Source organism: Heloderma suspectum, chromosome 3 (assembly GCF_057233095.1).
Source record: "Heloderma suspectum isolate Gila_16-S chromosome 3, 16-S_ref, whole genome shotgun sequence".
Lineage (NCBI taxonomy): Eukaryota > Metazoa > Chordata > Lepidosauria > Squamata > Helodermatidae > Heloderma > Heloderma suspectum.
The window spans coordinates 7,031,732-7,046,551 of NC_139460.1; the positions used below are offsets into that span (position 1 = coordinate 7,031,732).

General features: G+C 43.6%; 1 protein-coding gene across 6 annotated transcripts in view; it reads left to right on the plus strand.

The window, feature by feature from the left end:
• The window catches only part of FCHSD2 (FCH and double SH3 domains 2), a 225,663-nt gene that overhangs the window by 170,432 nt on the left and 40,411 nt on the right, over positions 1-14,820 (plus strand). For all 6 annotated transcript variants that reach the window (XM_084842414.1, XM_084842413.1, XM_084842411.1 and 3 more), the window contains one exon: positions 13,221-13,337. In XM_084842414.1, coding sequence (XP_084698540.1) covers positions 13,221-13,337 — 117 coding nt within the window. The remainder of the gene's footprint in view (positions 1-13,220; positions 13,338-14,820) is intronic.

Consider the following 14,820-nt stretch of genomic DNA (forward strand, 5'->3'; position numbering starts at 1 on the left):
AAGAACTAGAAGCCACCCTGCACCAGTGGAGGCAGTGCAGCTATGGAACCATTTCCAGGTACTTGAGGATGAGACTGGAGGACAGCCTGCAGAGGAAGAATTACAGGGGAGCCTGCATGAGAGCAAGCAAGAGGCCGAAGGTCAGTCAAGCAGAGGCAATGAAACCAAGGGCTACAACAACAAGAAGAGAATAGTAGTAGTGGGAGACTCCTTGATGCGTGGGTTCGAAACCCAAGTATGTCGTGAAGACCCGTGGACTCGCCAGGTATGCTGTCTCCCAGAAGGACATATTAGAGACATAACTGAAGGGTTGCCTACACTCATAAAGCCCACTGACAGGTATCCCTTCTCATCTGTGTGGGAACAAATGATACCGCCAAGCGGAGCTACGAAGAAATCACGTCAGACTTTGAAGCTTTGGGAAGGAAACTCAAGAACTTTGGGGCCCAGATAGTTTTCTCATCCATCCTTCCAGTAGTTAGAAGAGGGACAGAAAGGGAAAGAAAAATACTCCGGGTGAATGACTGGCTATGAAGGTGGTGCCAGCGTGAGAGATTTGGATTCTGGGACCACGGGCTATACTTCCTGGAAGATGGACTGTTGGCAAGGGATGGGTTGCACCTCACAAAGGCTGGGAAGAATGTATTTGGCCACAGCATGAAGAACTTCATCAGGAGGCCTTAAATCCTACAGGGAAGGGAGATGTAAAGTTGGGGGTAGCAGTGGATGAAGGCTCATGCACCACAACGGAGAGAACAGCTGTAATAGCATCCAATAATAGTCTTCAGACACATGTAGGAAGAAAGCCAGACTATGAAGCACATGGTCTTCGATGTCTGTACACTAATGCCCAGAGTATGGGAAACAAACAGAACGAACTTGAACTCTTAATACAGGAGGGAAGTTATGGCTTGATAGATGGGTTGCAGTTAAACCTCAAAAAAACCAAGATTATGGCAACCAGCTTGATTGACTGGCAAATAGAGGGAGAAAACGTGGAGGCAGTGACAGACTTTGTCTTTCTAGGCGCAAAGATTACTGCAGACGCTGACTGCAGCCAGGAAATCAGAAGACGTTTACTTCTTGGGAGGAGAGCAATGACAATTCTTGATAAAATAGTTAAGAGCAGAGACATCACACTGACAACAAAGGTCCGCATAGTTCAAACAATGGTATTCCCCGTGGTAACCTATGGCTGCGAGAGCTGGACCATAAGGAAGGCTGAGCAAAGGAAGATAGATGCTTTTGAACTGTGGTGTTGGAGGAAAATTCTGAGAGTGCCTTGGACTGCAAGACAATCAAACCAGTCCATACTCAAGGAAATAAAGCCAGACTGTTCACTTGAGGGAATGATATTAAAGGCAAAACTGAAGTACTTTGGCCACATAATGAGGAGACAAGATATCCTGGAGAAGATGCTGATGCTAGAGAAAGTGGAAGGCAAAAGGAAGAGGGGCTGACCAAGGGCAAGATGGATGGATGATATTATGGAGGTGATGGACTCGACCTTGGGGGAGCTGGGGGTGACGACAGCTGACAGGAAGCTCTGGTGTGGGCTGGTCCATGAAGTCATGAAGAGTCGAAAGCGACTGAACGAATAAACAATAACAGGTGTAACTGAGACTTGGTGGGATGACTCCCATGACTGCAATACAGCAATTGAAGGATATAACTTGTTCAAAAGAACAGGAGGAACAGAAAGGGAGGTGGAGTTGCACTATATGTGAAAAATACATATCTCTGCACAGAAAGACAGGAGGATGAGCTTTGTAGCCCCATTGAGAGCATCTGGGCTAAAATAAATGGAGCAAAGAATAAAAGGAACATGGTGGTTGGAGTCTACTACCAGTCACCCAATCAAGGAGAAGACGAGGATAAAACTTTTGAAAAGCAAATTGCCAGTGTTTCAAGGAAGCATGATGTAGTAATAATGGGGGACGTCAGTTTCCCCGATATTTGTTGGTAGACAAATTCTGCAAAATGTGGCCCCTCCAAGAGATTCCTGACTTGTGTTGCGGGTAACTTCTTCCTACAGAAAGTAGAGGAAGGAACTAGAGGATCGGCTATCCTTGACTTGATCCTAACCAACAGAGATGACTTAGTGGATAAAGTAGCAGTTACAGGAACTCTGGGGGAAAGCAACCGTGTTATACTTGAGTTCTTGGTTCTCAAGGAAGCCAGATGCGTACCTTGGATTTTAGGAAAGCTGATTTTAATAAACTCAGAACACTGATAAGTAAGGTCCCATGGCAAGCGACTCTAACGAGCAAAGGAGTCCAAGATGGGTGAGTGTTTTTAAAAAAGGAAATTCTAAAGGCACCATTACAAACAATTAAAACAAGAAAAAAAGGTGGAAGGCAACAGAAGAAGCTAGTGTGGCTTCACAAAAAGCTTAGAGATGACCTGAAAACAAAAAAGGACACATACAGGAAGTAGAAGGAAGGCCAAGCTACAAAGGAAGAGTACAGGCAGGTAGCACAGAATTGCAGGGATGGCGTCAGGAAGGCTAAAGCAGAGAATGAGCTGAGGTTAGCGAGAGATGCTAAAAGCAACAAAAAGGCTTTCTTCAGATACATGCATAGTAATAGACAGAGGAAAGAAAGGGTGGCTCAACTATTAAATAAGGATGGCAAAATGATAAGAGATGACAAAGAAAAGGCAGAAGTGCTCAATTCCTACTTTGGCTCCATCTTCTCCTGAAAGAGGGTCTATGACCCCCCTGGCAAAGGCGAAGTACAGGCTGAAGGGGCAGAATTGCAGTTTGAGATTGATAGGCATATGGTCAAGGAGCACCGCATTACTTTGAATGAGTTCAAATCTCCAGGGTCAGATGAACCGCATCTTAGAGTAATAAAGGAACTGGCAGAAGAACTCTCAGAACTACTTTCTATTGTCTTTGAGAAATCATGGAGGACGGGTGAAGTGCCAGATGACTGGAGGAGGGCTAATGTTGTCCTTATCTTCAAAAAGGGTAAAAAGGAGGAACCTGGGAACTACAGACCAGTCAGTCTGACATCAATCCCTGGGAAAATTCTGGAGCAGATTCTAAAGCAATCCATCTGTAAGCACCTTGACAACAATGCAGTGTTTACTCAAAGCCAACATGGATTTGTCAAGAACAAATCCTGCCAGACTAATCTGATCTCATTTTTGGATCAGATAACCTCCCTTGTGGACTGTGGGAATGCTGTGGACATAATATACCTCAACTTCAGCAAAGCTTTTGACAAAGTGCCCCATGATGTCTTGATTAGCAAACTAGCTCAAAGTGGGCTAGGTGAAACAACTATCAGGTGGCTCCGCAGGTGGCTATGGGATCAGACTTAAAGAGTGCTGGTCAATGGGATCTTCTCAAACTGGGGAGAGGTAACGAGTGGGGTATCTCAGGGCTCAGTCCTGGGCCCAGTGCTCTTCAACATTTTTACGAATGACTTGGATTTGGAGGTGCTTATCAAATTTGCAGATGACACAAAATTGGGTGGGATAGCTAATACCTTGGAAGACAGAAACAAAATTCAAAGTGATCTTGATAGAGTGAAGTGCTGGGCAGAAAACAACACAGTGACATTTAATAGAGAGAAATGCCAATTTCTGCACCTAGGAAAAGGAACTAAATGCACAGTTACAAGATGGGGAAAACTTGGCTCAACAATGCTACAAGCTAGAAGTATCTTGGAATTGTTGTTGATCACAAGCTGAATATGAGCCAACAATGTGATGTGGCTGCAAAAAAGGCAAATCCTCTTTTGGGCTGCATTAATAGAAGTATAGCTTCCAAATCCCTGGAAGTACTAGTTCCCCTCTACTGAGCACTGGTTAGGCCTCATCTGGAGTGCTTCTGGGCACCACACTTTAAGAGGGATGTGGACAAGCTGGAGAGGGTTCAGAGGAGGGCAACAAAGATGATCAAGAGACTGGAAACAAAGCCCTATGAAGAGAGACTGAAAGAACTGGGCATGTTTATCCTTGAGAAGAGGAGACTGAGGGGAGATAGGATAGCAGTCTTCAAGTACTTGAAAGGCTGTCACAGAGAGGAAGGCCAGGATCTCTTCTCAATCATCCCAGAGTGCAGGACACGGAATAATGGGCTCAAGTGACAGGAAACCAGATTCCGGCTGAACATCAGGAAAAACTTCCTGACTGTTAGAGCAATACAACAATGGAACCAATTACCTAGGGAGGTAGTGGGCTCTGATGAGGCTGGACAGCTATCTGTCAGGGATGCTTTGACTTAGATTCCTCCATTGAGCAGGGGGTTGAATTCAATGGTCTTATAGGCCCCTTCCAACCCTACTATTCTGATTCTGTGATTCTATGAAATGCAAAGACTGCCAATTTGTACCCATGGAGGAAAACAAAGGAATAAAACTTCAGAGGGTTAGAGAGGGTGGCATGAATATAACAGTGGCGGGAGGAGGGGGCGGGGATCTTATGAGACTTCACTAAAGGCAAATTGAGTAGAAGCTAATACTGCAGAGTCTAATTAAGACACAAAGTAGTTAGGGAATACGGTGAACTTGATCCGAAGTCCCCAAAACTGCAAGGTTCAGAAAACATATTAAGCCCAGTAATGCATAGATAAGCATATTCGCAAGCGCATAGCAAAATATAGGAGGAAATTCACTTGTTCTTTATGTTTCCTGGTTGGAAATGGAGGCCACTTCCTTAAGCAGCATGTGATTCTGTGAGAAAATGCAATAAACAACCAAATCTGTTGCCAAGATAATAGCTCCAAATAGCTTTAACAAGCTTTTTGAAACAGTTCTTTCCTGTTGTTTTGCCAGTTTGCTGCCTGTAACATTAAATTCTCTTCTGTACATTAGGGACAGGAGTTGACTCCAAAACTTACTCAGGATGCCAATGCCTGAGCCGTTCCACTCAATATGCAGAATGAGGTGTGACACTAGCCCTATGCAGGTGTTTGCCTGCATCACATGTAAAGTGGGGATGGGACATGTGTGAGCATGCATGTCCCATCCCCAAGCATCCCTGCACACCCGGCTACCTTAGAGATTTTTGTGCGTTGAGCATGATGATCTAGTTAGGGGCTTGTAAGCATGTCTGAACAAGTACGCTCCCACAGGTCCCACAATTGCATGCCCTGTCCACACATTGACTGTAATCATGCTGGAGGCAAACACCTGGATAGCCCTACTGGTTTGGTAGAATCCTAGCTGGTAGTACTTAAAGGTGGAGGTTCATAATTTTGAGGGCCTTTCATATTCACAGAATCCAAAGAACAGTGCCTCTTGTTCAACATGCCCAAGGGAGCCTTGGGCTTGCATTTCTTGAACTATGCCCAACTATCACTTAGAAAACCTCTTTTGAAACTGAGAAGATTTTCAAAAGCAAATTGTGTTAGGAATGGGGGGAGGAGTGTCTGCTATGCTAAAAAGAGTAGAGTAAAAATTGTATTGGACATCTTCAGGACGTTGGGTTCACCTAAATTAGCTCTTTGGATCCTGGCCATAGTTAATTCCTACTTGTATGTTTTAGAATCCAAAATTCTCTTGAAATGGATGCAGCTCCCCATCCCCCAGTCTGATCTTTTGGGCTTGTTTTAGAAATTGAAGTATGGAGGGTTCAACATTAGCCATTTCCTTTGTTGTAAATTGTGTTAACAGTAAAAATGCAGTAATTCAGTTCAGTAGGTGTCTCTTTTAGTTAGGGATTTTTAGGAGGAAGTTTTAATCTTCCCCTAGCTCTTCTAGATTAACAGACATCAACTGAAAATTCTCCTTTGTGTTTCTCTGCAGTCCCCTTTGGGCCTAAATGAGGGAAGGCTTTGGAGCTTTGACAGGTCGCCCTTGTGCCCTGCCCATTGCTGGCACATGCATGTTGCATATATGTCAGAGGGTGGAGTGACATATTTCTGGTTCTTTCCTGAGTACAGTACCAGTGGCAGGAAGCTCCTTACTCTGAGGCATGCTTGCCTGCTTTGGAGAGGTTCTTCCCCTTTTGGTCATGTAGTATTCCTTAGGAAATTGGTGAGGTAGCCCTTTAGCATCCCTCACATGATCCAGGGAAGAAATCAGTGAATAGCAACAGGGTGTGAACTCCAACAGGTGCAGTTACCATAGGGAGAGTAGATGGCTATTCCCTCTGCTGCCCAGATTGGAGAGGGTAGAAGGGCCTATATATGTATTGGGGGTAAGGTATACTTTACCTGGGGCCCTAGGCATCCAAAGAAGCCTGGTCCAGACTTCAAGGCCATTACGACAAGGGGAAAATTGAGGCTAAATTGTAAATAATGCTTGAGGATGTTTATACAAATCTATTTCCTTATCTATCTGGGTATTCAGATCTTATACTATTTGTCGGAGCTGATTAGAGTGTTACTGTACCCAGAAAATGGTCTGTGTTAACAATCACAGAGAAATGGCTTGACACAGAGTGGGTGATGCTGTTTAAGTTTTTCCTAAGCCATTGATCTTGAAATGCATGGTTGGGATCTACAACTGGCTCACATCCTGACCTAAAGGTGATTCATGCCAATGCAACCCACACCATTTTCTTAAGTTTTTTTATAATGATTTTTTTTTTTAATGCAGGGAGGAAGAAGTACAAAGAGTGAATGATATGTGCAAGGAAAAAGACAAAATTATACATTAAAAAATAGATGTGTTTCAATTTGGGGTTAAATATGGATCCCAGGTATGAAATGGTTGACAATTACTCGTCTAAACCTTTAAAAACACTGCAGCAAATGAAAAATGTAACTGTAAAGTGAGGGCCATTCTTCTATGCATACTTCCTTTTAGGTTTCACGGAACTCCTGGGAAGGTGGTGAATAGATAAGACGCAACAAAAATAGTCTTATTAACAAAGCTGGGTATTTGTATGAGGACATGAGTCACTTCATTCTGTGGGACCAATAGGGCTGTGAACACCCTCATTTACAAAGAGGTTTTTTTGTTGTTGCAGTCATTCTCAGACAATCAAGGAGTCTGTAGATATGTGCCAAGAGTCTTTCAGAGATGCTTCTCTTTCCCCCACCCCCGCCTCAACACTGGGGATGCTTTAACAAGAACCTTTCTTCTGCTTCTATTTAAACACCAGTGCATTGCATGGGAGAAGAGCTAGATTCTAACACAGCTGCTGTGATAGTTGGCTTGTCTACACAGAAGGAGGAATTGTTGGGAGTCTTTGTGCAAGTTTTCTCTCTGTGTGTGCGCTATTAACAGAAGAATACATTATCCCACAGTGTCTTTTAGAGGAGTTTAATAAAAAGGATACAGTGAGTGTCCAAGAACTAAAAATCTAAGCCATGAAAAATTCAGATTCAAAATGAGAAAGAGAACGTGCAGGGCAGTAAATTCAACTGTGTCTTTTTAAAAGGCAGAAGTCTGTGAACCATAAATCATGCATATTCTCCCCCTGTCAACAGTTTGATCATAATGTGGGTCTTGCAATGGTAAACTGTATAGAAGCCTCACATCATGTCTGTCCAAACCAATGGCTGAGATGTTTTGTTGTACTCTGTGTAGTGACTAGCATGCAGTAAATGCTTGGATCTGTTGAGAGGTTTTTTTTGGGGGGGGTTACAATGATCAGCTGGTCTTTTCCTTTACAGCCTTAATTAGAGCCCAACGTGTTTTTTTTAGTCTGTGAACAGTTCCTCTCTCAAACTCTTAAATACTTATGAGAAAATAGGGGAGCAAATGAGCTTTCTTGTGAATAAGTCTTCAAGGTTGCATCCCAGCTCTTCAGGTTGTATCCCGCTTTATTGCATGAATAAATATTCACCCAACCTTTCTGCCTTCCTGTGAGACAGCTGTTGCACCTGTAATATATTGGTGACCATTATCTAGAGGCTCTAAATCAGGGGTCCCCAACCTTTTTGTGCCCATGGGCACATCTGGGAATCTGAGAAACTGCTGTGGCACCACCACCAAATGACTCCTGTGGAGGATGTGACTAGTCACATAGTAGCTGTTATGAGGGCCTGGCTAGTCAAAAGGGGTGGGGGGAGAGAAATAGCAGGGCAAAGGGATAGAGGTGAGAGAAAGAGTGAGGCTAGAGGCTAGGTGGGGGAGAAACAGCAAGGTAAAGACGTGAGGGGGGAAATAGCAAGGCTAGAAGAAAGGAGTGGAGAGAAACAGCAAGATAAAGGGGCAAGTGGGAGAGAAAGAGCAAGGCTAAAGGCTAGGAAGCAAGAGAAAGAAGAAGGCTAGGGACAGGGAAAGGAGAGAAATACCAAAGAAAGGGGTTGTATAGAGAGAAATTACAAGGCTAGAGGCTGGGAGTGGAGAGAGAGAGAGAGCAAAGGGGAAAGTTCTTTGTGGACAGAAGAAGATTGTGTGGGACCAGGAAGCAACTGTTTCCTTCTCTTCCTGCCCAGTGAACAGCTGATCAGCAGCAAGTTCAGGAACGGAAAGGAGAACCTGGTGCTGTAACATTTTTGAAGTTTTTAAAAATTAAAAATACATTTTTGAAGGGGACAGGGAGTGGAGAGCTTTATGGGTCCCATGGCGCCCACGGGTGCCACATTCAGGACCCCTTGCTCTGTGACATTTTCAAGGTTTTTAAAATTAAAAATAGATTTTTGAAGGGGCAGGGAGAGCTTTGCAGGTGCTGTTGGAGGCTCCCGCAGGTGCTGTGTTGGGGACCCCTGCTCTGAATTATAGGCTATGGCTAGTTTTCACAAACAGCAAATGAAATGGCAAATCCATGTCTGGGTTGTATTACTTCAGATTGCAAGTGGACACCCATGTGTTGGAAAGCATACTAAAAATATCCCTGCATATAAAAAGTATTGTGTCAGGAAAATGACCAGGCTAGAGCCCTTCTTCCAGAGATGTTACTTTTATATTTGCAGGTATATTTTTTGTCTGAATTATACAACACAAAGGATTTCCAGTTCATTTAGTATTTGAGCACTGGGCCATTATCTGTATTTCTTTGAACTAATCAATTTAAGAATCACCGTAAACACTGATCTGTTTGATTCTTCTGTCAAGTAGCCAAGCTGGCCACTGTCAGAAGATGCCACTAATGGTGTCATTTGAGATCCCAGAAAAAACATTTCATGTTAAGTTCTAATTTTGTGTTCCCCAGTTTATACTTCTGCTTAGTACTCCAGGCATAATTTCTGGAGGTCACTGAAGGATCCCATTATATATCATAACCAAGCTGTCGCCATTTTGGCATATCTTCCAGTGGTATGTCACACAGGCCCATTCCCCCCCCCCCCACTCCTCTGTTGAGAAACAGTTATTCCACCAGCTGTTAGAAGCAGCCTCCTTTTCAGGTAGAGTTCATATGGCTAGGATATGCTAGAAAGAGGCATTGTGCTTTTTATGTAGGTGAGCCTGAGTTTTTAAAGCCCGAGTTTGTTTGATTTAGGCACCTCAGAGCACTTTCACTGTAAACCAAGCTGGGAGTCTTGAAGCAGAAAGTGAATCTATAATTAGCGCAGCTTTTTGGACTCTTATTTGTCCTTTCAGGCCAAAATGGGGGAGGGTTTGTTTTCCTTCTCTTGGAATGACTTGGAGATGGAATTGAAATCCAGTAATAAACACTGGCACCATTTCTGCAAGCACATCCCTGCTGGAATCCAGTGAGTAGGACTGGAACCTATATGAGCATGTAGCCCACATAAAAAGGGAGGAGTTTTCAACAACTGTTGGAATTCTGGTGTCTCGCAGGCCGCAAAGCGGTAGACTGTGTACCCTATGTTAAACAGCATATTTACGAAGGGAGAAAAATGTCCCTAGCAAACGAGGAAGCTGGAAAACTTCAAGGGTCAGCCCCACCAAGGGTGTCCTAAACACAAGTAAACGTTCCTTGTGGTACATGGGATGTGTAAGCAGTTGACTGAAATAAAATGCTCTCGCAAAATATGATACCAGTAGAATGAATTGCATTGAGATGCAATCATACTCCATTTGAGTAATCAGTTTATCACCAAAGAGTCTTGTGACACCTTAAAAACTAACAAACCTGTTAGTTAAGGTGCCACAATATTCTTTGTTGGTTTTGGTGCAGCAGACTAACACCACTACCCTTCTGGCGTTTGTTTTATTTCAAAGATAAGCCAAATTCTCTGTTGCAACTGACACTCAGTGGCATACATCGAAACAATAAAATGCACTCAGAGACATCAGACGCACGTTACAGTATAACATTTCAAAACAATGATTAGTCGTGGTTTAATCAGGCATTGGTATGTGTCCCATCTCTAATTTTGAGGGGAGAGGAAATCTATTTGCCCAGGAATTTTCCTTAACAAAAATGCATGTTGTACAGCAGTGTAGGAGCACGTGCTGAGATGGACAGAGAGGTTATGTTCATTTATTATGTTGTTCATTTATTAAAAGATGTATATACCACCTTTCATCATCAGATTAGAGGGTGGGTTACAGAGTTTTAAAAATATATACAATTATAATAAACAAAAATAGCAAGTCACAGGAAGACTAAAACTACGATTGTTCTAAACTTTTTTTTTTTTAAGTCTGGGAGAATAAAAACTGCTTTGTTTGGCATTGAAAAGATAAAACAGTAGGTGCCAAGCGAGCCTCTTTGGGAAGGGAGTTACACAAGTGGGACACCACAACCAACAATCCTGCTCCCTGGTTGCCATCCTCCTCCTACAGTGGGAGGCACCCAGAGGGGGCATCAGCAGATGACCACAATTGCTTCAGAGAGAATTCAGGAACATCTGTAGAAGCTTTAAAGAGGAGACTAGAGTTGTTCATATGTACATATAATTTGAAGGATTAAGAACATAAGAAGAGCCCTGCTGGAGACAGATGAAAGGTCCATCTAGTCCAGCATTTGTTCACACAGTAGCCAACCAGCCATCAACCACGGACCCACAAGCAGGACACGAGTGCAACAGCACCCTCCCACCTCTGTTCCCCAGCAACCGGTTACATAAGCTTACTGCCTGTGGTACTGGAGGTAGCACATAGCCATCAGGATTAGTAGCCATTGATAGCCTTCTCCTCCAAGTATTTATCTAACTCCCTTATAAAGCCACCCAAATTGGTGGCCATCACTACATCTTGAAGTAGCGAATTCCATAGTTTGACTATGTGTTCTGTGAAGAAATACGTTCTTTTATCTGTGCTGAATCTCCCACCTATCAGCTTTGTGGGATGACCTCAGGTTCTAGTATGTTGAGAGAGGGAGAAAAATGTCTCCCTAGCCACATTCTCCGTACCATGCATAATTTTGTGCTCTCTCCCCTTACCCTCCTTTTTTCCAAGCTAAACAATCCCAGCTATTGTAATCTTCTCTCACAGGGGAGATGCTCCAGCTCCTTGATCATTTTAGTTGCCCTTTTCTACATTTTTTCCAGCTCTGCAATATTTTTTTTTTTTTAGGTGTGGTGACCAGAGCTGTACACAGTATTCCAAGTGTGGTTGCACCATAGATTTGTATACAGGCAGTATGATATTGGCAGTTTTATTCTCAGTTCCTTTTCTAATTATGCCTAACGTGGAGTTTGCCTTTTTTACAGCAACCGCACACTGGGTCGACATTTTCATCAGGCTGACCACCACAACCCCAAGATCTTTCTTGGTCACCACTAGCTCAGATCCCATCAGGTTATACTTGAAGTTGGGATTTTTTGCCCCAACATGCATCACTTTACACTTGCTTACATTGAACCGCATTTGCCATTCTCCCAGTTTGGAGAGATCCTTTTGGAGCTCCTCACAATCCCTTTTTGTTTTAACCACCCTAAATAATTTGGTGTCATTGGCAAACTTGGCCACTTCACTGCTCACTCCTAATTCCAGATTATTTATGATCAAGTTAAAAAGCATTGATCCCAATGCAGATCCCTGTGGGACCCCACTATTTACTTCTCTCCATTGGGAGAATTTACCATAGTCTTCGACTAGATAGCTATTGAGGATCCTTTCTGATTCTGTTATTCTCTGATAGACATAAGGCACTACCCACAGGAAAGATAAGAGAGCCAGTGTGGTGTAGTGGTAAGAGTGTTGGACTGGGAGCTGGGAGATCCGGGTTCTAGTCCCCACTCAGCCATGGAAGCTCACTGGGTGACTTTGGGCCAGTCACACACTCTCAGCCCAACCTACCTCACAGGGTTGTTGTTGTGAGGATAAAATGGAGAGGAGGGGGATAATGTAAGCCGCCTTGGGTTCCTTGCAAGAGGAAAAAAGGCGGGATATAAATGCAATAATAAATAAATAATAAAATAATGAAATAGGTAAGAGTGTGAAGTGTTATGCTTTTGCTCTACAGCACATTTTTTTGTGTACTTTCACAATATAATCTGATGAAAGAGGAGGGAAGAAGCTAACCATAAGCATGGGGAAGATTGCTGCTTTACTCACAAGATCCTGCCATTATGAAACAGAAGAGCTCTTCCTTTCTGGACTGCTTGTACTTTATATAGTCGTTTTTCTGATGAAGACTTCATTTTTCTGATATGCAGGAGTCTGGGGTTGAATGCATATCCCTTTTTCATACAGCCCACCCAAAACATCCCTGCTGTACCTTTAATATTCATTTGCAAGACATGGTTGTCTCATCATAGGGCCATTGCATCAGTTCCTGTGATTGGGATAATGATGCGAGAACCATCCTGTAATGAGCTACACGCAAATAGACCATTGCATGTGCTTGTCAGTTGCTGCTACTTATTGCGGCTTGGGTGGGGGGAACAATACCTTTATGCATGGGCTAGTTTGGTAAGTATTGAAGATCTCTGTGAAATCATATCACTTTTTGTCTTTCATGTTCACCAATCTGTGGTTGGTTATAAAACCTTTTGGAAAATACAGTTAAATCTCTTTAAGTGTTAGCAGCACCCCAAATTGCCTGCTTGCCTGAGGCATTTTACCTGTTCTGTGTTCAGTTTTTTCTACTTCAGAAATTTGTTCATCTTTAATGTGCCACAAAACTCTTTATATGAAATAGAATCTGCATTCAGCTGTGCAGACACCTTTTTAAAAAAATATATCTTGGTTTTGAAAAGAAGTAAAGAGCCAATTTCTCTGGTGTCAAATTTTCAGCCCCCCAGTCACATTGCTCATGGTCAAACAGCAGGGCTTTTCCTGTTTGTTATACGGAATTTCATATAACAAGAAACTGGGGAAAGCCCTTTTGCAAATGCTGTTCAGCTTACTTATAAGAAAACATGTCAGGTGGCTTCATAACAAGGATGTTGTGGGTTGGGAGGGATCAGGTCCAAGAAAATCCACCCATTCACTTCCTTCCTTTGTATGTGTGTGTTTCAGAGTCGCCAACTGGAATCTGAGACTGGGACAACAGAAGAGCACAGTCTGAACAAGGAAGCCAGAAAATGGGCCACACGTGTGGCACGGGAGCACAAAAACATAATTCACAGTCAACGGGTAGGTTGAAAATCGATATAATTCTGGCAGCAGGGAAGAGATGCTTCAGGTCCTCTGGTTGCTTACCATATGTAGTCAGGCTATGACAGGTGGCCTTCGTCTACTTGTCTTGAAATCTGCAGGGCTGGAATCCCAGCAGACCACTGTTCACTCATTTAAAGGACTGGGTGCATGCAGCAGAGTTTTTGAGTCATCGTGGAAAAAAAAATTTAAGCTGGGGAACGAGGGGGGGTAGCAGTCAGAGCAGGGAGGGGGTCAGGACAAGGAGATAAGACAGATTCTCTCACAAAGGCGCCTGGGATACATGCCAGAGCCGGCTGGGGGACTGAGGTAGAAGGAGGGGGAGAACAAGCCACAGCAAGCCCAATTATCAGGCATACCATGGCTTGTTCTGTGAACAACCAACCCACTGTGGCTTATTCGCAGGGTGACTTAGCATGATATGCACACCCACCCAGTTTCTAAGGCAAAAAGAAAGAGCATCATTGAGGCACATCCCAGCCCACCTTTAGCATCCCACATAAGTCTGAGTTTAGCCTTGTTTGAATTGAGAAGGTTCTCTATCAGTGGGCTTGTTCAGATATGAAGATAACCATGGTTTTAGTGCTATGAGAGTAAAGCTGGGCTTGTGTGCTCCCCCCACTCCTCCTCCAACAAGGCCACAAGGAGGAATTTGGAAACCTTTGCTTTCATTTTGGATTAACCACAGCTTGGCATATCATCTGATCTCTATAAACTGTGATTAGTCTTAACTATAGTTTGTTTGAAACAAGCTAACCAAGCCATAGTTAGGAAGCTGACTTGTTTCAACAAACCATAGTTAAGATTCAACATAACATAAGAGTCGGATGACATGTTAAACTGTGCTTAATTTAAAACAGAAGCTTCTGATCTCCTCTGCCAGGGAAGAGAGGAGAATGCGAGCCTGAGGCCATGGCTTAGCATTTCATCCAGGCACAGCCGGTGGAGCTGTTCACACATCACACTAGCCCATGATGGTTGACTAGACATGCAGGGTGAGTAGCGATTGTGAATGGCGATCGCGGCCATGCTTTGCAAGAGTGGCAGGGATTTCTGCCACTCTTGCCAAGCAGCTTGCTGCCCAATTCCCTTTACCCACGATGGGTTGGCATGCCTAGTTTCACTCGACATGCCAACCCATCATGGTAAAACAACCCCTACTCCAGACCGTTCGTTCTCAGGGTGGGTTGTTTGGGAAAACCAACCCACTCTGATAAGAACCATCTAGATTCAGACGACACACTAACCAATGATGGTTTGTTCCAGAAAACAAACCATCATTGGTTGGCGTGTCACGTGAACCCAGTCAGTGGCCAGGTTCATACGATCACGGGGCTAAAAGAAGCCATCATCACTTCTCCCCCCCGCTGCATGCGCACCAGTTGTTTACATAATTACCCACGCTGCAGCACAGGTTGGCATGTCATCCGAGCACAGTGCGGCAGGGGTGGCTTTGTATCCA